Here is a 22,519-nt window from a genome sequence, read left to right on the forward strand (position 1 = left end):
TTGGGCTGGGGCGGCGTTCAAACGGTTGGGCTGGGGCGGCGTTCAAACGGTTGGGCTGGGGCGGCGTTCAACCGGCCGGGCTGTATCGGCGTTCAACCGGCCGGGCTGTATCGGCGTTCAACCGGCCGGGCTGTATCGGCGTTCAAACGGCCAGATCCTTCATTCACCCAATATCAACTGTCATCGAGGAGTCAGGAGGCCACAATGCAGATCAGATGGTCTGCCAATTCTGCTGAAATTCGGGGGATCATTTTAATGAAATGTGTATTCTAAATGACTTATCACCTAGAGTTCCTGTAGGCATAAAGTTCTCTCTAAAATCCCAAAAATATAATGCATATTTGGGAGCAAAACAAAATACCCATACATTTTGTAAATAGCTGCTACGCATTATCCATCTGCTCATTAACTGGAATTGTGGAAGCTACACTAAACATCTTGGGGGGTACAAAAACACCCCAAAACTTAATGTAAACCAGACAAATAGATGAAGGAAAGGCACTCTCTCCTAAATACTACAAGTTTTTGGGTAGTTTTTGGAAAGAAAATGATCTCTCTAGTGCCACCTATAGGTCATAGTGTTGTTACTCTGAATATTCGGTAGGGTTCTGGTTAGCTGGCTGATATTGAGTCACTTTGTGGAGTTCCCGTCCCAGTTATTATAGTGTGAACAATGTCTACATCTACTGATAGCCCGATCACTGTGTACAGTAGATGTCGCTGTATAAATATGAAGAAGTCTTACTCAACCTCCCCTTGACTTAAATTCACCCATTTGTTTCTGTATTTGCATTACTATATCATGTTCTAGATTTTGACTCTCTAATGTTACATATTTCTTTTTCCATAAGGTTGGATGCACCACCTGCATATAAACCACCACCTCCATCTTTAAAGCTGCAGACAGAACAGGTAAAGAAATATATATTGTATAATGTATTCTGCTTTCTATAATGTATTCTACTGTACAAGACACATTTATAAAAACCCCTAGGTACTTGTCGTTTAGCATTAATCCTCTCTCCCATTAATCCTCCATCCCATATGGTGCAGTGGGAGTCACCTCCGAGGATGACATCTGTGTCCTCCAGTATGACATGTGCTCTCCAGTAAACAAGTAGTTTTCTAGATGATATTACATATTACATGAACATTGGATAATTGCGGACGTGACTGGCTCTGGGTGCTTGTGATTTGTGGATGGATGCCGGTATTTGAGAAAAATAACACTGGTGAACCGGGATCAATTATATGGTTGTCTGAACAATTGCCTAGGAGGAGAAGCTGTGTGGTCAGTCTCGGGTGTGTTGACCCATATCTAACGCGTATAGAGGCTTCCTGACTCTTGCCGAACAGATGCTGTCATGGAGCAGAGTAGTGAACATGTTGGTTCGCAATGGCCGATCCTCTTGTTTTCCTAGGAGTATGAGTATAGCACTGCATGAAAACTAAAAGATCTTGAGAGATGGCTGTTGGTCAAATGAGCGCTCAGTCTACCACTTGCTAAGGTGTACCGGCTCCTTTACGAAAGAACTCTCCAACTATTGATTCACCGTACACATCGGCCAATCTTCAGAAGGAGGAAGGAAAGGAGCCATTGTCCAAAGCGGATTACAATGGCCGATCCTCTTCTCTTCCTCGAGATTACGAAAGAGCTCTCCAACTATTGATTCACCGTACACATCGGCCAATCTTCAGAAGGAGGCCGGAAAAGAGCCATTGTCCAATGCAGATTACAATGGTCGATCCTGTTGACATTTTCTAGGAGGTGCATGAGAACAAGGAGATCATTGAAGATGGCTGTTGGTCACATGAGCACTCTGTCTACCTCTATCTAAGATGTACCGATTCATTTAAGAGGACTCTCCAGCTATTGCTTCACCATACACATTGTCCAATCTTCAGATGGCTGTCGGTCAAATGAGCACTCAGTCTACCTCTATGTAAGGTGTATCGACTCCTTTACGAAATGGCTCTCCAGCTATTGCTTCACCATACACATTGGACAATCTTCAGAAGGAGGAAGGAAAGGAGCCATTGTCCAAAGCGGATTACAGTGGCCGATCTTCTTGTCTTCCTGGAGATAAGCAGTGTATAAGAACAAGCAGATCATTTAGAGATCCCTGTTGGTCACATAAGCGCTCAGTTTACCTCTATGGTGTACAGCTCCTTTACGAAATGGCTCTTCAGCTATTGCTTCACCATGCTGTTCAGCCAATCTTAAGAAAGGAGGAGGGAAAGGAGCCATTGTCCAATGCGGATTTCAATGGCCGATCCTCTGTCTTAGGGCTGGTTCACACTAAGCGACAGCGACAACGAGGTCGCTGTTACGTCACCATTTTCTGTGACGTAACAGCGACTTTGTAAGTCGCTGTTATGATCGCTGCTTAGCTGTCAAACACAGCAGCCGAAGCAGCGATCATAACCGCGAGAGCAGGGAGCCGCGCACACTGCTTAGCGCTGGCTCCTTGCTCTCCTAGCTACAGTACACATCGGGTTAATTAACCCGATGTGTACTGCAGCTACATGTGCAGAGAGCCGGAGCTGGCAGCACAGGCAGCGTGAGAGCTGCGGAGGCTGGTAACTAAGGTAAATATCGGGTAACCACCTTGGTTACCCGATGTTTACCCTGGTTACAGCTTACCACAGCTGCCAGATGCCAGCTCCTGCTCCCTGCTCGCTTCATTTCGTCGCTCTCTCGCTGTCACACACAGCGATCTGTGCGTCACAGCGGGAGAGCGGCTTTGAAGAAAACGAACCAGGGCTGTGTGTAACGAGCAGCGACCTCGCAGCAGGGGCCAGATCGCTGCTCAGTGTCACACACAGCGAGATCGCTAATGAGGTCACTGTTGCGTCACCAAAACCGTGCCGTAGCAGCGATTTCGGTAGCGATCTCGCTATGTGTGAAGCACCCTTTACTAGGAGATAAGCAGTGCATGAAAACAAGGAGATCACTAGAGATGGCGATCAGTCACATGAGCGCTCTGTCTACCTCTATGTTAAGGTGTCCCAGCTCCTTTATGAAAGGGCTCTCGTGCTATTGTTTCACCATTTACGTCAGCCAATCTTCAGATGGCTGTCGGTCAAATGAGCACTCAGTCTAGCTCTATATAAGGTGTAGCGGCTCCTTTACAAAAGGGCTTTCCAGCTATTGCGTAACCATACACATCGGCCAATCTTCAGAAAGAGCAGGGAAATGAGCCATTGTCCAATACCGATTACAATGGCCGATCCTCTTGTCTTCCTAGGAGATAAGCAGTGCATGAGAACATGGTGATCATTAGAGATGGCTGTCCATCACATGAGCGCTCTGTTTACCTCGATCTATGGTGTACTGGCTCCTTTACGAAAGGGCTCTCCAGCTATTGCTTCACCATACACATTGGCCAATCTTCAGAAGGAGGAGGGAAAGGAGCCATTGTCCAATGCTGATTACATTGGCCGATCCTCTAATCTTCCTGGAGATGAGCAGGGGAGGGATTAAACCTGCAACCAGGACAATGTACACACGAGGAATACAGAATGGACAGTGAACCACGCCTAAAATAGGAACCAGCACAACATGGTACATGACCCACAATATCCCACCATCACAGGAGCCATTGTCCAATGCGGATTATAATGGTCGATCCCCTTGTCTTCCTGGAGATAAGCAGTGCATAAGAACAAGGAGATCATGTAGAGATGCCTGTTGGTCACATGAGCGCTCAGTTTACCTCTATCTATGGTGTACTAGCTCCTTTATGAAATGGCTCTCCAGCTATTGCTTCACCAAACACATCAGCCAATCTTCAGAAAAAGGAGGGAAATGAGCCGTTGTCCAATGCGGATTACAATGGCCTATCCCCTTGTCTTCCTGGAGATAAGCAGTGGATAAGAACAAGGAGATCATTTAGAGATGCCTGTTGGTCTCATGAGCGCTCAGTTTACCTCTATCTGAACTGTACCAGCTCCTTTACGAAAGGACTCTCTCTAGCTATTGCTTCACCATACTGTTCGGCCAATGTTCAGAAAGAAGGAGGGAAAGGAGCCATTGTCCAATGCGGATTATAATGGCCGATCCTCTTGTCTTCCTAGGAGATAAGCAGTGCATGAGAACATGGAGATCATTAAAGATGGCTGTCGGTCTCCAGCGCTAAGTCTACCTCTATCTAATGTGTGCCGGCTCCTTTACGAAAGGGCTCTCCAGCTATTGCTTCACCATACATATCAGCCCTTCTTCCGAAGGAGGAGGGAATTGAGCCATTGTCCAATGCTTCTTTCCCCTGCTATACAAACAAGATAGTTGGCTTGTCTGGATGAAGTTGGCCTGGATTGACCGACTTTTGTGTATGGGGTATGGCCACTTTTATTCTATCCCGAGCACACAATGGCAGATAACAAGAAACCAATACCCCAAGTTCACAGCAAAGAGATCAGCCCAACTTTACCGTCCATCCGTCATGGAGTTTCACGTTGATACATGAACCGAATTTGTGTTTCACAAAACAAACACTCCATTTAACCTTGTATCAAATAAACTAAATGTAGCAGAAGTCAAAAAGTCTTGCTGCTCTTCCTTGAGCAGAGAAGAAGTTGGAGGACGACCTTGAGATGTTGCCATAGGAAAACAGTTGTGAAGTCTTCTTATTGTTCCTTTCTCTTATTGTTCGGTCTTTGGGACATAAGTGAAACATATAGTGGCTGACTGTAGAGCTGGAAAGTTTTCGACTTTGTAGTTGGCTAGTGTGAGGTTTTCAAAATCACTGGTATTGACATCATTGATCCTAGAGTAGAACGTCTGTGGGAACAGATCTGAGATACCACTGACTACTACTATCAAAGATTGGCAAAGCGGGATTTTAAAGGAATTTTACATGTAATGTGCCGCCCCTGCAGCAGTTGGGCTGCTCAGATCCGGGGGGTTTTGCTGTGGCTCGAGGGTCCCCGACCCCAGAGCTCAGCGTCCACTTCGATGTAAAGGGGGGATATTTACAAGGAGAGTTTGTGACGCCACCTACGGGTTGCAGTAAAGGGGAGTACCGCCGCTGCTGAATGCAGGACCGGGGCAGATGGTGTGGAGCAGCTGGATGGCAGGTCCCTCCGCAGGTAGGGAGGCTCCGGCGCTCTGGTGGAGTGGATGGGATGGCAGGCTGGGTACAGGGGCAGGGTTTTACTCACTGTTGGATCCACAGTACCGCAGAATAAAAGAGGCACACACGCTGCTCAACAAAGTCTCTGTGAGTCACTGCAGCTCTTAGGGAACACATCCAGGTCCCGTGCCCCAGGGGTCATTAGTGATCCAGTGCCTGCCTCTGTGCACAGTGTTTCTGTCTGGAGTCCCTATAGTCTAGAACTAAAAGAGAGTAGTAGAATCGGGTGTCCAAGCCGCGCTAATGACTAGTCGATCATGGAAGTAGGAGATAATTGTAACTTTAATTATGCATAAGTCAACGCGTTTCAGAAGACACCGCTTCCTTCCTCAGGACAAAGATAGCAAAAGTACAAAAAATGATTTGTTGTACTTTTGCTATCTTTGTCCTGAGGAAGGAAGCGGTGTCTTCTGAAACGTGTTGAATTATGCATAATTAAAGTTACAATTATCTCCTACTTCCATGATCGACTAGTCATTGGCGCGGCTTGGACACCCGATTCTACTACTCTTTTATCTGCCAAACCCGGGGACCGCTGCCGTGACTGTGGAGTTACATACATGCTATTATAGGCGTTGTGACTGTCACAACCCCTATAGGTGAGTACCATTTACCCCTCTTGACACCCCCCCAATCTACCGGGGTAAGACCCTATTGCGCTTCTTTTTTCCACAGTTTTTTCTATAGTCTGGAACTATCAGGAATGGTTCTTCTGTTATTAGGCCAAGTCCTTGCCCTTGGGAGCTGGCACGTGGGACCTTTGCGGGCTGTCTGTATGGGAGACCCCTTCCCCCTCAGTGTGCTGTCGCCCCCAACATCTGGGCTCATGGGGAAGGTCCCTGAAGGCCCCCTTCCACCGCAGGTCAATTATTGAGTCGCATAGAGCTTCTCCCCAATCTAGGGTCCTGGCACCCTGTCGTGCTCGGCACCAGTCAGTCGTTGTCGCTAGCTGAGGCTGGCTACCGTCTCCTCTGGCCCTGGGTCACTGCTTGCGACCCAACACAAGTCACTTCAGGGAGCTCCAACTCCCTCCAGCTCCTCACACTTCGGGAGCTCTCTCTGCACTGTCTACTGACTTGGTCCCTCCCACTAGTCTGCCCGACAGTCATGGTGTGAGGTGCATGTTGGGATTTCTAGTGCAGATGGTATGACACCTGTATCTGGGTTCCTGGAACCACGGGGGGTGGGCCCTGCACCATGAAAGGAGAGCATGCAGTTCCCTGTCACACCCTGATATAGTCAGGGGCGTCACAGTAACTTCATGATCAGCCAGTGAAGCAGCCGCATAGCTCAATTTGCTTGAGCACTGCTTTGCAGAGAAAAAGTTGAAGGGCATGTGCTCGGAAGTATTGAGCCTCAATGAAAAATCTGTGACCTACAAATTCAAATTACAGGTGTCATCTTCTTGCACCAGTAATCTTGACACCTCTAAAGATTCACCCAGGTTTCTGCCCCTTCGATCTCTGAATCCCAGAGCTCGGACCCTAATTAATTATATTTTTATAATTTATCCTAAAGATGTATCAAAACATATGAGGAACTGATACGTTAGGAAGGTCCATGAGGTCAAGAAGAATACAACTCCTTCTAAAGGGGGCTTTACACGCAACGACATCGCTAACTATATGTCGTTGGGGTCACGGAATTAGTGACGCACATCTGGCCTTGTTAGCGATGTCGTTGTGGGTGAAAAGCACTAACAACCGTTAACGATCAAAATTACTCACCATATCGTTGACACGTCGTTCTAATCTCAAATATCGTTGCAGGACGCTGGTTGTTCGTCGTTCCTGCGGCAGCACACATCGCTATGTGTGACACCGCAGGAACGAACAACATCGTACCTGCGGCCGCCGGCAATGAGGAAGGAAGGAGGTGGGCGGGATGTTCCGGCCGCTCATCTCCGCGCCCTGTGCTTCTATTGGGCTGCTGCTTACTGATGCCGCTGTGACGCCGCGCGAACCTCCCCCTTAGAAAGGAGGTGATTTGCCGGCCACAGTGACGTCGCTAGGCAGGTAAGTCCGTGTGACTGGGACTAACGATGTTGTGCGCCACGGGCAGCGATTTACCCGTGACGCACAACCGACTGGGGTGGGTGCTTTCACCAGCGACATCGCTAGTGATGTCGCTGTGTGTAAAGTGGCCTTAAGTCTTAATGGAGGAGAACACTTTCTACGTGTCTCATGATTTTGGGTTGGTCCATGATTATTAGACTACTTTACATTGAGGGTCCATCCCAAAGGCCCCAAAGATCAGCAATGTTCTGATGGAGCAACCTCTGGTTGTGTTTGGTACCATGGGCTAAGCTGGAGACTTGGACACCGTAAGAAGAAGAGTCTTGATGTTCTTATTGAACGGTTCTCCAACAAGCATCAAGGATGACCCTTCCTTTTGTGATTTATAAGCGTCTTGGGGTTTATAGATCGGCAGCTTTTCTTTAGGATAGCCCATCTCTGAAAAAAATTCAAGAAAACCAATAGTTGACTTCCTGTTGTACATGGTTGAAAGGAGGCTCTCAATCATTCTCTCCGATGGACCCAACATACACCCTCTTCACCAGTAATGATAATGTTTGAAGGCAATCTGAGCCCGCTTTCATCAGCCAGGAACAGGCACGTCATTCTGCCTCTATAGACGTCTAGATGATCAGTGCAAGAGTTAATGATGGATAATTTTGGGCTGTTCTGTCTTTACTATAAATAGACTGAACGAACACAAGCAAGTAATTGGTCAATTAGACGTAAAGCTGACTGCAGACGGAGCCTTACAGTTTGGTTTTTAAATGCAACTCATGAAATGTGCTTCTTGCAATCAGTACTTAAAGGCATATGGTGAAAACGTCTGCATCTAAATATCAAGATTGCAGAGTTGCCCCCATGTTAGGAGACAACTGCTTTTGGCATGTCTTCACCAGTCGGATTGACCCCCACAATCTTGGGTGACCGCTAGTTAAGAGTTAATACTAGTGATGAGCGCGCTACCTTGCTCGGGTGCTCAGTACTCGGAATGAGCAGTCAGATGCCTGGATGGGCACAACTCGAGTACCCCAATATAGTTCAAGTCAATGGGTAACTCAAGCATTTTTCCAGGAAATACCATTCACTTCCATAATACTTGGGTACTCGAATTGCGCCTGTCCGAACATCAACGTATGAGTACCAAGTACCCAAGCATGGTAGTGCTCGCTCATCAATAGTTACGAGTACTGAGCACCCGAGCATGGTAGTGCTCCCTCATCAATAGTTACGAGTACTGAGCACCCAAGCATGGTAGTGACCGCTCAGTACTGCCCGCTCAGATTGACCATTTGTTCGAGAGAGATCTAAGGTATATCTCCATCTCTACCTCTAGACAGGAGACCTAATTAGACTATGGATATTTAGAGACTCAAATGGGTTCATTATCCACTCACAAAAAGTGAGGGATATTTCTCTTTCGGATGAAATTTCAGGATGGTCCTACAATGCCCTCTGACCTTTTTAGGTGACCTTAATGTGACCTTCTCTAATCTTTTGGATGCAGAGGTCCAACTGTTCAATGTTTCAGGACTTTTTGCACAACTTGCTGGTTTCTACCAGGGAGCTTAATGGAAAATTCACAACCGTTCTTTGATCCATGAGTCGTCCAGTAAATTGCAAGGTTCATTTAGAATTGGTAATAAACCGTCCTCCTCATCATAATTTTCACATTTTGACATCACGAGACCAAGGCGACCCCTAACCATTGATCAGCAGCACCGCACCATTGTGTCACAACCATTTACATCAGCGTGATCTACATGCTAGATGATCTACGAGGTATATGACTGCACCACCAGGTACAGGCGTCATCTACGTACCTGATCACACCACCAGGCACAGGTGTCATCTACATACCTGACCACACCACCAGGCACAGGCGTCATCTATGTACCAGACCACACCAGGAACAGGCGTCATCTACATATCTGACCACACCACCAGGCACAGGAGTCATCTACATATCTGACCACACCACGAGGCACAGGTGTCATCTATGTACCAGACCACACCACCAGGCACAGGCGTCATCTATATATCTGACCATGCCACCAGGCACAGGCATCCTCTAAGTATCTGACTACACTACAAGGCACAAGCGTCATCTACATATCTGACCACACCACCAGGCACAGGCGTCATCTATGCTGGACGAGGGACCAGTGGCCTCAGTGCTGGTCACTGATAAAAGTTGATTCATGCTGAGCGTAATGATGGCTGCCAGCAATGTTGGAGACTTCAAGGAGAGCGATATGAATCAACCACTGTTGTCACCAGATGAGCTTTTAGTAGTAGTGGTGTTGGTGTGGATCGGTGTGTCCAGTCAGTACAGAACGACCCTATAGTGTGTGAATGGTACAGTGACAGCCCCTACTACTGGAATAACATCATTAATCCAGTCATTGTGCCTCTGCTGGAACAACACCGACCTAATATCATCTTCATGGAGGACGTCGCTCTAGCTCATCATTAGGGAACGGCTGCTGGAGACTGTGGAACCTCAAATGGACAGCACATTTTCCAGACCTGAATCCCATAGAAAACCTGTGGGATCAGCTGAGTGCCCGTGTAGAGGCTGTAACTCTGTACCCTACAACCTCAATGATCTGAGGGCCTCTCTTCAAGAAGAGTGGAACGCCATGCTTCTGCAGACTTTAACTCCACTTGTGACCAGCAGGAGGCGTCGTTGTCAGCTGGAATTGATGCTTAAGACCACATCATTTATTGAGGCACTGACATTTTTTGGGGTATATCGGCCATTGGTGTTGGCTTTTGTTTTCATAAATTGTTTCAGATGTTGGGGTCAGAGGTCCGTCATACATATTAGACGGCCATCTTACCGACAGGTTATTGTGACCATTTACGTATGGTGTTGGGACAGTTTTCTGGCATTCCCTCGAAATATAGAAGTGTGCTTTACTCCAGGAGGAATTTCCATTTCAGTCTCCCATAAGTCACGATTTCCCGCACCCCCCTCCTCATGTAAAATGTCATTTAATCCACTGTTATTTCCAGTGGAAACATCTCGTCTCTTCCACTAAGCAGCTGATTAAGTCATTAGCCCTAAGACTCGTGGAAGCCAATAATTTCCAGACTTCATTACAGTCAATCTTTTTATTCTTCCCCTTAATACTTGTCACTTAATCTAGAGCCTTGGTCTTCCGTCGTCTTTATGGGCTCGCCGAGCCGCCATCCATAGTGTGCCCTTAAAGTCTTGGGGGTTACGTGGATGTGACTTATTGAAGAAGGTGGGCACTTGGCTTCCCAACCTCTGTAATCGCAGGTCTAGATCGTCTGACCCCCAACATGTGAAACAAAATAGTGTGTGACCCCTTTATTAATCATTTAAGGAGGCAACTGACTCTGTGATCCAGGAGGAAGCACATTTCACTGGTGATATCCGCGGTAAGGAATGTAGGGGGTGGAGTTTCTTTATTTTTCCTGCTCCAAGGTACAAAGTCCCAATACGTTACGGTGTATTACGCAATTGGCATGTAAATACGTGCACCTAGCGGGCTGATAACCTCTCCGAGGTTGTATCATAGTGCTGCACCTCGCACGGTGGAGGCTAAAACTGGCCAAACCCTGCACATAGAGGCAATAATCCAAACCCATACTCATGCACACTCAGCGACTCCGCTCATGATAGCATGGTAGTGCTCACTCATCACTAGTTACGAGTATTGAGCATCCGAGCATGGTAGTGCCCGCTCATCACTAATTACAAGTACCGAGCACCCAAACATGGTAGTGTCCGCTCATCACTAATTACAAGTACCGAGCACCCAAACATGGTAGTGCTCACTCATCACTAGTTACCAGTACAGAGCACACGAGCATGGTAGTGCCCGCTCATCACTAGTTACCAGTACTGAGCACCTGAGCATGGTAGTGCTCGCTCATCACTAGTTACCAGTACAGAGCACCCGAGCATGGTAGTGCCTGCTCATCACTAGTTACCAGTACTGAGCACCCGAGCATGGTAGTGCCTGCTCATCACTAGTTACCAGTACAGAGCACCCGAGCATGGTAGTGTCCGCTCATCACTAGTTACCAGTACTGAGCACCCGAGCATGGTAGTGCCCGCTCATCACTAGTTACGAGTACTGAGCACCCGAGCATGGTAGTGCCCGCTCATCACTAGTTACGAGTACTGAGCACCCGAGCATGGTAGTGCTCGCTCATCACTAGTTACGAGTACTGAGCACCCGAGCATGGTAGTGCCCGCTCATCACTAGTTACCAGTACTGAGCACCCGAGCATGGTAGTGCCTGCTCATCACTAGTTACCAGTACAGAGCACCCGAGCATGGTAGTGTCCGCTCATCACTAGTTACCAGTACTGAGCACCCGAGCATGGTAGTGCCCGCTCATCACTAGTTACGAGTACTGAGCACCCGAGCATGGTAGTGCCCGCTCATCACTAGTTACGAGTACTGAGCACCCGAGCATGGTAGTGCTCGCTCATCACTAGTTACGAGTACTGAGCACCCGAGCATGGTAGTGCCCGCTCATCACTAGTTACCAGTACTGAGCACCCGAGCATGGTAGTGCTCACTCATCACTAGTTACGAGTACTGAGCACCCGAGCATGGTAGTGCCCGCTCATCACTAGTTACCAGTACTGAGCACCCGAGCATGGTAGTGCTCGCTCATCACTAGTTACGAGTACTGAGCACCCGAGCATGGTAGTGCCCGCTCATCACTAGTTACCAGTACTGAGCACCCGAGCATGGTAGTGCTCACTCATCACTAGTTACGATGCAAATAGAAAGCTATGGCTCTTGGAAGAAGTGAAAAATAAGTTGGGGAAACGCCATTAAAGTGATGTTCAGTATTATAGTCACCATATACATTCTATGTTTGGATCGGAAGCCCTTAAAATATCCATATTGAAGCCCCCCTTTCCCTCCATTCATGAAATAAGATGATATATTGGATCTGCCCCCAGTCAGTCTTCCCGTATTGGCAAGTTGCAATTATTCTTACACCATCTTGATTTTTTTCCAGCCTTCTGGAGAAGAAACCCTACTGACGAAACTACCACAACAACCTGAGATCACCTACCATGAGGAAATGGTAAGAAAGCCAAGTCTTTCTCAATGTATTGTTTAGACTTTGATTTTTAGACTTCTCCCGTTGGTGTCCCTATATTGTAAGTCATATGTTGGCAATCGCTTTAGTGCCCAACGACAATATCTCTTGTATGGTAGCACCTTCCAGATGTCAAGTTTTTAGTCCATCTCCACCTAAACGTGTAGGGATGAATGGGGTATGTGGGTTGATGCATACTTTCGATGCATTGATCAGTAAGTGAAAATATGGATGGATAAACTAGTGGTTAGGTGGATGGGTGGGTAAAAATCTGGAAGGGAGAATGGAGTGGATGGATAGACAGCTGGATGGTTGGGTAGATGGGAAGATTGACTGGTTGATGACTGGATGGAAAGGTGGGTGGATAGGCAAGTATGCGGATTGAACAATTGATGGGTGGGTGAAAATGGATGTGCACGTGAAGGTAAAGTGCCCGGCTGGAACCTCCACCCCCTCCCCAGGGGGTAGGTGGAGGCCGGCATGACGTGGCTAGGGGGGATAGGGTGAAGAGGGAGAGGGGTGGGGGTTTAGGGACCGTTAGGCTAGGAGCGGGAAAAGCTTGGCATTGCTGCGGCTGCAGCTGAAGTAGTTGTCACTGCTGGACGCTGCTGTTAAAAAAAAAAAAACAAAAAAAAAAACAAACAAAAAAACCCCGTTCTATTACCTGCTATGGATGCTTTGCTGGAGGAGCTGCAGGGGGCGGCCCGGCGCCATCCCTCCGGCTGGTTGGAGGAGCAGCTGCGGCCGGTGCTGGCCGGTGGCGTGGTGTCGGGTGCGTCTGCGTCTGCCCCGGCTGGGCCGCAGGCGCGGCCCGCTCGTTGCGGTCGGGGGGGGGGCTCCGGGGCCGGCCGCGGAGGTCCCTCCTGTAGCTAGGGGGCGGCCATGCCGCAGGTCCAGGCCTCCGGAGCGCCTCTCTCCCGGCGGTTCTGGGCGGGCCACGGGGCAGGCGCGTCCTGCTCGCAGGCCGCGGTTAGAGCCGGGGCGGTCCGGTGCAGTGCCTGCGGGGCCTCAGCGGCAGCGGGGAAGCCCCATCAGGGACCCTCCGGCGGTGGGGGAGGTGTCCAGCTTCGGGAGCCCCCTCCGCGCCGGGAGGAATTCACGTCCGCGGCTGAGGTCAGCGGTGGTTAGTAGGCCTCGGCCCGGTATGGGGGAGGGGCCTGCTGCTACCTGGCATCAAGAGGACCTGGAGGATGCGGCGGGCCGCACTGGCGATGTTCCGGTCGGGCGGCCTGGCTGGACGGCACGGGAAACGCAGGACGGACGGCGGGATCCCTGGCAGGAGGTCGGCAGGCCAGGGTGGGACTGCTCTGGGTCTCAGCAGCAGCCTGGTGGTCGGGATCCAGGAGCGGCGGTGCGTGGACCACCTGGATTGGGCTCGGGACCGACCGATCCGAGGTTACTTTCGCCGGGCGGACCAGTGGAGGACTTCAGACAGGAGAGGGACGCGGTGCCAGTGACGGATGGACGGCAGGATTCTGGATTGACGGCTGGCGGGATCACAGCTCCTGCGCAGCTTGGTGAGTACAGCTCTGTGTCTTGTTTGTCTTCTTTGACTAATGATGTGTCAAGTAGCGCAGTGGGTCCGGCTGGGGCTGGGATGGTTCAGGGGCAGGTGGCTCCGCCGGGGTCACTAGGGGTTGTGGAGGTCTTGTCGGAGGTCAGGCAGTTGTTGGCGCGGCTAGAGGGGAGCGGGAGTGTCGGAAGTTGTGCGTCGGCGTGGGTGGGATCAGGGGTCCCGGGTGTGGGGGTGGCGGCGGCGAGTGCGGCGGAGGTACGGCGGGGGTCCGAGCCAGTGTCGGTTTCTGTGCAGACGGAAAAAGACAAGGATCGGATTCATTTGGATGATAAGGCGAGGGGGGAGGTTTATGTGTGTTTTGAGGGGCCGCTGGGCTCGCATTTAAAGAAGGAAGTTAGGGAAAAAATTTGGAGGGATGATTATGTTGAAATCTTCTCTTTGTTGCCGTTAGAGAAATTTTAATTTGGACAAGCCCAAGAAAGACGACAACAAAAAAGAGGATGATGAGAAGCGGCGGTGGCGGTTGATCCCTCAGACGTTTACAAACTGGCTGCAAGCGTTTGCAATTTTAGCCAGTGTAATAGGGGAAAAGGCGCCGGACAACTGTTCGCACCTTTTCTGCTATTTGGATTCTATAGGGGAAGCTTATAGGGTGTATGGGGGGCAGGCCTGGTTGCGGTACGACGAACAGTTTCGTCAGCGGAAAGCCATTCGGCCATCCATAAGATGGGACCAGAAGGATATTGGGCTCTGGTTGCGGGTCATGGCACCGACTCGGTATGGGCAATCCTTTCCAGGGGAGGCCGGGGCTTCCGGCCAGGCTGGGGGGCGGTACGGCCAGCAGGCCGGCGGGGGAGCCGGAGGTCAGCCGTGATCGCAGAAATCAGGACTTTGCTGGCTCTTTAATGAGGGCCAGTGCAAGTTTGGGGAGCAGTGTAAGTTCAAACACCACTGCTCACACTGTAGCGGCACCAATCACGGGGCGTCGAAGTGTTTCCGACGTAGCAGGGTCAAGGGGGGGCCTGGTAATTGAAAAGGGGGAGACTCCAGTGAAGCTTCGAGAGATGCTCCCTTACCTAAATAGGTTTCCTAGGAGGGAGGAGGCAGAGTTGCTAGCGAGGGGTTTTCAATTTGGTTTTTGCATTCCTTCTGGAGCAGGTCAGGGGCAGGGGCATTTTAAGAATTTACAGTCGGCAAGCCAGCATCCGGAGGTGGTACGGGAGAAGTTGGAAAAGGAGGTGTCTTTGGGGCGTATGGCGGGGCCGTTTCGGTCCCCGCCTTTTCCGGATCTGGTGGTTTCACCGTTGGGGGTGGTGCCGAAGAAGGAGGCGAATAAGTTTCGGCTGATTCACCACTTATCTTACCCGCGGGGGGGGGATCGGTGAATGATGGTATAGATCCTGAGCTATGCTCGGTGGTGTATACGTCGTTTGACGAAGCGGCGGCCTGGGTGCGGCGGTGTGGACGGGGGGCTCTGATGGCTAAGACGGATATTGAATCCGCATTTCGGTTGTTGCCGGTTCATCCGGACAGTGTACGTTTGCTCGGCTGTTTTTGGGAAGGGAATTATTTTGTTGACAGATGTCTGCCCATGGGATGCTCGTTGTCCTGTTCATTGTTTGAGGCATTTAGTTCCTTTTTGGAGTGGGTGGTTAGGGATGTTTCGGGTTTGCAGTCCGTTATTCACTATTTAGACGATTTTTCTGTGTTGGTCCAGGGAATGCGGGGGTTTGCCAGAGTTTGCTTGCAACGATCGAGTGGGTAGCTCAGCGTTTTGGAGTCCCGTTGGCGCCGGGGAAGACAGAGGGTCCGGGGACATGTATTTCTTTTCTTGGAATTGTTATTGATTCGGACAAGTGGGAGTTTCGGTTACCGGCGGATAAGGTGGTCGCTCTCAGGGAGCAGGTAGCGAGGGCGCTGAGGGTCAAAAAGCTTTCCCTAAGGGAGGTGCAATCGTTGCTGGGCAGACTCAATTTTGCGTGTCGGGTGATGCCGATGGGGAGGATTTTTTCACGGCGGCTTGCGATGGCCACTGCGGGAGGGCTAGTGCCTCATCATTTTGTGCGTCTGTCAGCCGACGTCAAGGCGGATTTAGAGGTGTGGGGACGATTTTTGGCGGACTATAACGGGCGGTCCCTCTTCATGGAGCCTCTAGTGGGTAATTCGGAGTTGGACTTGTTTACCGATGCATCTGGGGGTCAGGGTTTTGGGGCTTATTTTGGAGGAGAGTGGTGTGCAGAGGGATGGCCGGAGGTTTGGCGGTCGGCGGGGCTGGTGAAGAATTTGGTGCTGTTGGAAATTTTTCCTATTTTGGTGGCAGTGACTCTGTGGCAGGAGCATTTTCGGAACAGGCGGGTGCGGTTTTACTGTGATAACATGGGGGTCGTGTTAGCAATTAACAATATCTCGGCCAATTCCCCTCCGGTGATTAAAGTTTTGCGGAGATTAGTGCTGGCCTGTTTGTCCATCAATGCTTGTGTATCTGCGTCGCATGTGCCGGGGGTGTTGAACTCTATTGCTGATGCTCTCTCTCGTTTCCATTGGGATCGCTTCAGGGAATTGGCGCCGGGGGCGATGGCCGTGGGATTGCAGTGCCCTCCCGAACTTTGGAGTGTGGTATGAGGGCAGTTGGACATTTGATCAAAGGCAGAGGCGACTTGGACGGCTTATCAGCAGGTGTGGCAGCAATGGGAGGCTTGGGTGCAGTCTTTTGGTTTGATTCGGTCGGTGGAGGATCAGGTAGGCGTGTTACTCTTGTGGATTGGGCGGTGGTCGGCATGGGGTTGGTCCCAGGCGAAGGTGGGTCGGGTGGTGGCGGGCCTGGCCTTTGGTTTTAAGTTGCGGAATAGGACGGATTTGACGAAAACCTTTTTGGTGCGGCATGCGTTGAGGGGGTTTCGCCGGGGGCAGAGTTGTGGGGATAGAAGGAGGCCAGTGTCTTTTGCTCTCTTGGAGCGAATGGGGGCCCACCTGAGTGCGGTGTGTTCGTCTGTTTTTGAGGTTATTTTGTTTCGGCTGGCGTTTTCGTTTGCGTTTTTCGGGGCGCTCCGGATTGGGGAATTGGTGGCGGTTAGTCGGCAAGGTTCCGGGGGTATTCAGGCGCGAGATGTTCTTTTATCTGACACCAGCGTGGAATTTTGGCTCCGGAGGTCCAAGACGGATCAATCCGGCAGAGGACGGCGGGTGTTACTGGGGATGGTGGCGGAATCGGCAATGTGTCCGGTGCGGTGTTTGCGGGAGTTTAGGGGGTTGCGACCGCGGGTAGATGGGCCGTTGCTTTGTCATGAGGATGGTTCTTTCTTGTCGAATTATCAGTTTCGGGCAATTTTCCGGAGGTGTGTGGAAGGTCTTGGCCTGGATCCTGGTTGTTATGCGCCTCATTCTTTTAGGATTGGAGCAGCAACTGAGGCGGCGGTGTGCGGGTTGAGTCCGGAGATAGTACGGAGGATAGGTCGGTGGGAATCCAGGAGATATTTGAGTTATGTGCGCCCTTAGCATGGCCTATGAGGTGGGGAGTTTTGGATTTGTTGTGTTATGGTATGGTACTGTAATGTTTTTGTTGTCTTCCTTTGCAGGGGACTTTTCCCGTTTGGTCTGGATATTGGGCCACTCCTTTGTGCACTGGGCAGCGATCCGGGCAGACATCCGATCGGAGGGTCGTCAGCTGGGCTTTGCACGAAATGTGGCGGTACTCCGGTGGTTGGGTATCCGGGGCATGCGGTGGATGCGGGTGTTGCCCGAGGTGCACAGGGCAATGCGATTGGACCGGGCGCCGGATATTCTGGTCTTGCACGTTGGGGGGAATGATGTGGGAATGGTGGCGGGCCGGGAGTTGATCAGAGATATAAAACATGATTTACTTCGGCTGTGGGTGGCTGTACCAGGACTTCGGACGGTCTGGTCAGAGATTGTCCCGAGACGGACATGGCGTAGGGCTCGGTCAGTTGAAAGGCTGAATAAGACCCGTATAAAAATCAATCGGGCCATTACGGGTTTTGTAGTGAGGAATGGGGGGGTGGCGGTCCGTCATTTTGATTTGGAGGCGGTGGATCAGGATTACTGGTTGGCAGATGGGGTTCACCTGAATGCAGTGGGGACAGATTTGTGGACTTTGGGGATTCAGGAGGGTATTGAGCGGGCCATGGCATTGTCCGGTAGAGGGGGGGTCTCGAGCGTTTGAGGGGGTCAAAGCGCTCTCGTTGTGGTGGTGGGGGTGGGGTCCTTGAAGTTGGTGAAAATTGGATTGGGGGGTCCCAATGGAGGTGGAATCCCCCCCGTTAATTACTGGTTTGGGGAGTGGTCTGGTGATCATGGGGGAACATCGGCTTGGTGGGGTCGGTTCCCGTGCTTGGTGGTTTAACCCTTCCCCCTCATATTTGTTTGGTGCTCCCGAGTTTGTGGTTGCGGCTGGGAGTAATGGGGTTGAGGGGGAAGGTAGGATTGGAGTATTGGGTGATCACCAGATTGTTTGAGCTTCGAGGACCACAACCCCCTGTTTTATAAATGTTGTTATAAGTTATGTTAAATAAAAGGCTGCTGTGGCCATTTTATCCAATTATGTGTCTGTGGTCATTTCAATAAGGGGTTAAGTATTGGGGGTGGGGGTATGGTAGCAGTTAAGGGGTCACCAGGACTCCACTATGCCAACGTCAAGTGCCCGGCTGGAACCTCCACCCCCTCCACAGGGGGTAGGTGGAGGCCGGCATGACGTGGCTAGGGGGGATAGGGTGAAGAGGGAGAGGGGTGGGGGTTTAGGGACCGTTAGGCTAGGAGCGGGAAAAGCTTGGCATTGCTGCGGCTGCAGCTGAAGTAGTTTTCCCGCCCACCCTCCCCTTTTGTTTTGTTTTATTTTGTTTTGTTTGTTTGTCTGGGTCATAGTGGCAGAGGTGGTGGGGGTGGGGTCCTCGAAGTTGGTGAAAATTGGATTGGGGGGTCCCAATGGAGGTGGAATCCCCCCCGTTAATTACTGGTTTGGGGAGTGGTCTGGTGATCATGGGGGAACATCGGCTTGGTGGGGTCGGTTCCCGTGCTTGGTGGTTTAACCCTTCCCCCTCATATTTGTTTGGTGCTCCCTAGTTTGTGGTTGCGGCTGGGAGTAATGGGGTTGAGGGGGAAGGTAGGATTGGAGTATTGGGTGATCACCAGATTGTTTGAGCTTCGAGGACCACAACCCCCTGTTTTATAAATGTTATTATAAGTTATGTTAAATAAAAGGCTGCTGTGGCCATTTTATCCAATTATGTGTCTGTGGTCATTTCAATAAGGGGTTAAGTATTGGGGGTGGGGGTATGGTAGCAGTTAAGGGGTCACCAGGACTCCACTATGCCAACGTCATGGTTGGTTTGCAAGAAGGATAAGTAGGTCAAGAGATAAGTGGATAGGTAGATTGACCAACCAGTTTTTGGTTTCCTATAAATTACCACCAAAGGATATGTGCACACAGTCTTTTTAAAGCCGATTCATCCCGAAATCTGCCTGAAAAAGATCCATATCACTTCTCTTAACTGCGACATGGTTTGGAAACCCTGAAGTGGTTACAAGAAGTAATACCCTTATTCTTAGCGGATGTAACAAACTTTCTGTACTTGAAGGACACCGGTGGAGGAGCTGCTGCAAAAGATGTCTGAGGAGACGTTGACCACCTAAGAATCCTGGCGGGTGCACATAGCGTATGGGGGCAGACAAATATGTTGGTAGATGAAAGGATGGGGTGGTTGGTGGATCCATGGATGGTTGTTCGGATGAATAGGGGAGAAACGGATGGATGGTGTTTTGAAAATTTGGATGGTTGGAAAGGTATAGTAGATGGTTGGGTAGGTGGATGCATTTTATTTGGCTATGTTGGTAACAAAGTGGATGGAAGACTAGATTAGATAGATGGATGGGTGGATGAGCATGATGGATGAGTAAATCGTTAGACTGGTAGGTAGATTAATGAACAGGTAATTAGGAAAATGGGTGGAAGGGTAGTTCGATGGGGAGGTACAGTCATATGAAAAAGTTTGGGCACCCCTATTAATGTTAACCTTTTTTCTTTATAACAAATTGGGTTTTTGCAGCAGCTATTTCAGTTTCATACACCTAATAACTGATGGACTGAGTAATATTTCTGGATTGAAATGAGGTTTATTGTACTAACAGAAAATGTGCAATCCGCATTTAAACAAAATTTGACCGGTGCAAAAGTATGGGCACCCTTATCAATTTCTTGATTTGAACACTCCTAACTACTTTTTACTGACTTACTAAAGCACTAAATTGGTTTAGTAACCTCATTGAGCTTTGAACTTCATAGGCAGGTGTATCCAATCCTGAGAAAAGGTATTTAAGGTGGCCACTTGCAAGTTGTTCTTCTATTTGAATCTCCTATGAAGAGTGGCATCATGGGCTCCTCAAAACAACTCTCAAATGATCTGAAAACAAAGATTATTCAACATAGTTGTTCAGGGGAAGGTACAAAAAGTTGTCTCAGAGATTTAAACTGTCAGTTTCCACTGTGAGGAACATGGTAAGGAAATGGAAGAACACAGGTGCAGTTCTTGTTAAGCCCAGAAGTGGCAGGCCAAGAAAAATATCAGAAAGTTAGAGAAGAAGAATGGTGAGAACAGTCAAGGACAATCCACAGACCACCTCCAAAGACCTGCAGCATCATCTTGCTGCAGATGGTGTCACTGTGCATCGGTCAACAATACAGCGCACGTTGCACAAGGAGAAGCTGTATGGGAGAGTGATGCGAAAGAAGCCGTTTCTGCAAGCACGCCACAAACAGAGTCACCTGAGGTATGCAAAAGCACATTTGGACAAGCCAGTTACATTTTGGAAGAAGGTCCTGTTGACTGATGAAACAAAGATTGAGTTGTTTGGTCATACAAAAAGGCGTTTTGCATGGAGGCAAAAAACACGGCATCCCAAGAAAAGCACTTGCTACCCACAGTAAAATTTGGTGGAGGTTCCATCATGCTTTGGGGCTGTGTGGCCAATGCCGGCACCGGGAATCTTGTTAAAGTTGAGGGTCGCATGGATTCAACTCCGTATCAGCAGATTCTTGACAATAATGTGCAAGAATCAGTGACGAAGTTGAAGTTACGCAGGGGATGGATATTTCAGCAAGACGATGATCCAAAACACCGCTCCAAATCTACTCAGGCATTCATGCAGAGGAACAATTACAATGTTCTGGAATGGCCATCCCAGTCCCCAGACCTGAATATCATTGAAAATCTGTGGGATGATGTGAAGCGGCTGTCCATGCTCGACGACCATCAAACTTACCTGAACTGGAATTGTTTTGTAAACGGGAATGGTCAAATATACCTTCATCCAGGATCCAGGAACTCATTAAAAGCTACAGGAAGCGACTAGAGGCTGTGATTTTTGCAAAAGGAGGATCTACAAAATATTAATGTCACTTTTATGTTGAGGTGCCCATACTTTTTGCAAAAACCCAATTTGTTATAAAGAAACAAGGGTAACATTAATAGGGGTGCCCAAACTTTTTCATATGACTGTATATATGGTAAATTGGATGGATTTGTTGGTTGGTTAAAATTATGAATAGACAGTGAGTAAGTGATGGGTGGATAGATGGGTTCATTGGATGAGTATGTTGGTTGATGGATATGTAGATGATTGGTTTATGAAACTATAGAGACAAATGGAGTGGTTAAATGGATGAGTAGGTTGATAAATTCATGGGTAGGTTGAGCAAAATGGTTGAGCATGGTTGAGCAAAATGATGGGTATGTAGAAGGATGCATGGGTGGTTGGGAATATTGCTGGATTGGCAAATGAACGATATGTTGATACTAAAGATGGACAAATACAAATTGTCATGTATCGTGCCTGTGAACCATACCCGAATTTTCTCTTCCAGACTCCCCCCAGATTCAGGCAGCCACATCCTCGGCTCCATTTAGATCTTGAGAACGATTACTTGGAACAGGAGAACCCAATCTACAATGAGTTTAACCCTCATGACAGCGAATCTCCGAGAGAGGAGCAAGGCTTTGTGATGTCCCCTGCGGTGTATGTTTGAGGAACATGACCTTCGGTGAAAAAAAAAAAAAGGGAACTGAGCTCCTCCGTCATCAAGCCCATTGGCCTGCCTTGTATAGCCTCCATACCGGGACCAGCAGCCATTAGTGCTGTACAAGCGTTACATACCAGAACTACATTGCATGATGCCAAGTTCTACAAGACTGGGCGTGAAAGGAGGTCGGACATGGAGTATATAGACATTGCACACAGTGGGGACGGGGCAATATGTACACAGTGACATGATAGTATATATAACACTGATACAGTGTTGCGCACACAAGGGATGGTAAGTATGAAGACGACGGGTTGTAGGAGTGCATGGTTGTATGTATGTAAATTTATATGATGAATTCTTTTACTAATACTGTGAGTAAACCTCTAAAGTTTGTGACTTTCATTTTTTTTTTTTGCCGTCTATTTTTAATAAATCATTAAATCTTTTTATAATTCTGTGAATAACGTCCATTTGTCACTAGTCGATGGAACAATCTGTTCTGCTAAAAATTCCAGATCTCAGTCTCTTCATGTTAGAGTTGGGCGAATACATTTGCAGATTCATGGACCGGTGACCATGTTGGTTGGTAGACGATGGCCACCGGAGCAGATCCCTGAGAAGTTCCTCCTATCCGCTGGAATCCTCAGCATCTTTTCTGATTAGTGGATCCGGTGTGCCGCCATCGTTGCAACATGATGAGCAAACAACGTTGTTCCGGGTCTAGTAAT

General features: G+C 49.1%; 1 protein-coding gene across 1 annotated transcript in view; it reads left to right on the forward strand.

Moving 5' to 3' along the window:
• The window catches only part of NECTIN2 (nectin cell adhesion molecule 2), a 96,612-nt gene extending 74,369 nt beyond the window's left edge, over nucleotides 1-22,243 (forward strand). Inside the window, exons 7-9 of the mRNA XM_075327649.1 lie at nucleotides 852-912; nucleotides 12,160-12,228; nucleotides 21,633-22,243. Of these exons, the coding sequence (XP_075183764.1) occupies nucleotides 852-912; nucleotides 12,160-12,228; nucleotides 21,633-21,794 (292 nt within the window). The 3' untranslated portion in view covers nucleotides 21,795-22,243. The remainder of the gene's footprint in view (nucleotides 1-851; nucleotides 913-12,159; nucleotides 12,229-21,632) is intronic.
• Nucleotides 22,244-22,519: the final 276 nt, after the last annotated feature.

The sequence above is a fragment of the Anomaloglossus baeobatrachus genome, chromosome 11 (genome assembly GCF_048569485.1).
Source record: "Anomaloglossus baeobatrachus isolate aAnoBae1 chromosome 11, aAnoBae1.hap1, whole genome shotgun sequence".
NCBI lineage: Eukaryota > Metazoa > Chordata > Amphibia > Anura > Aromobatidae > Anomaloglossus > Anomaloglossus baeobatrachus.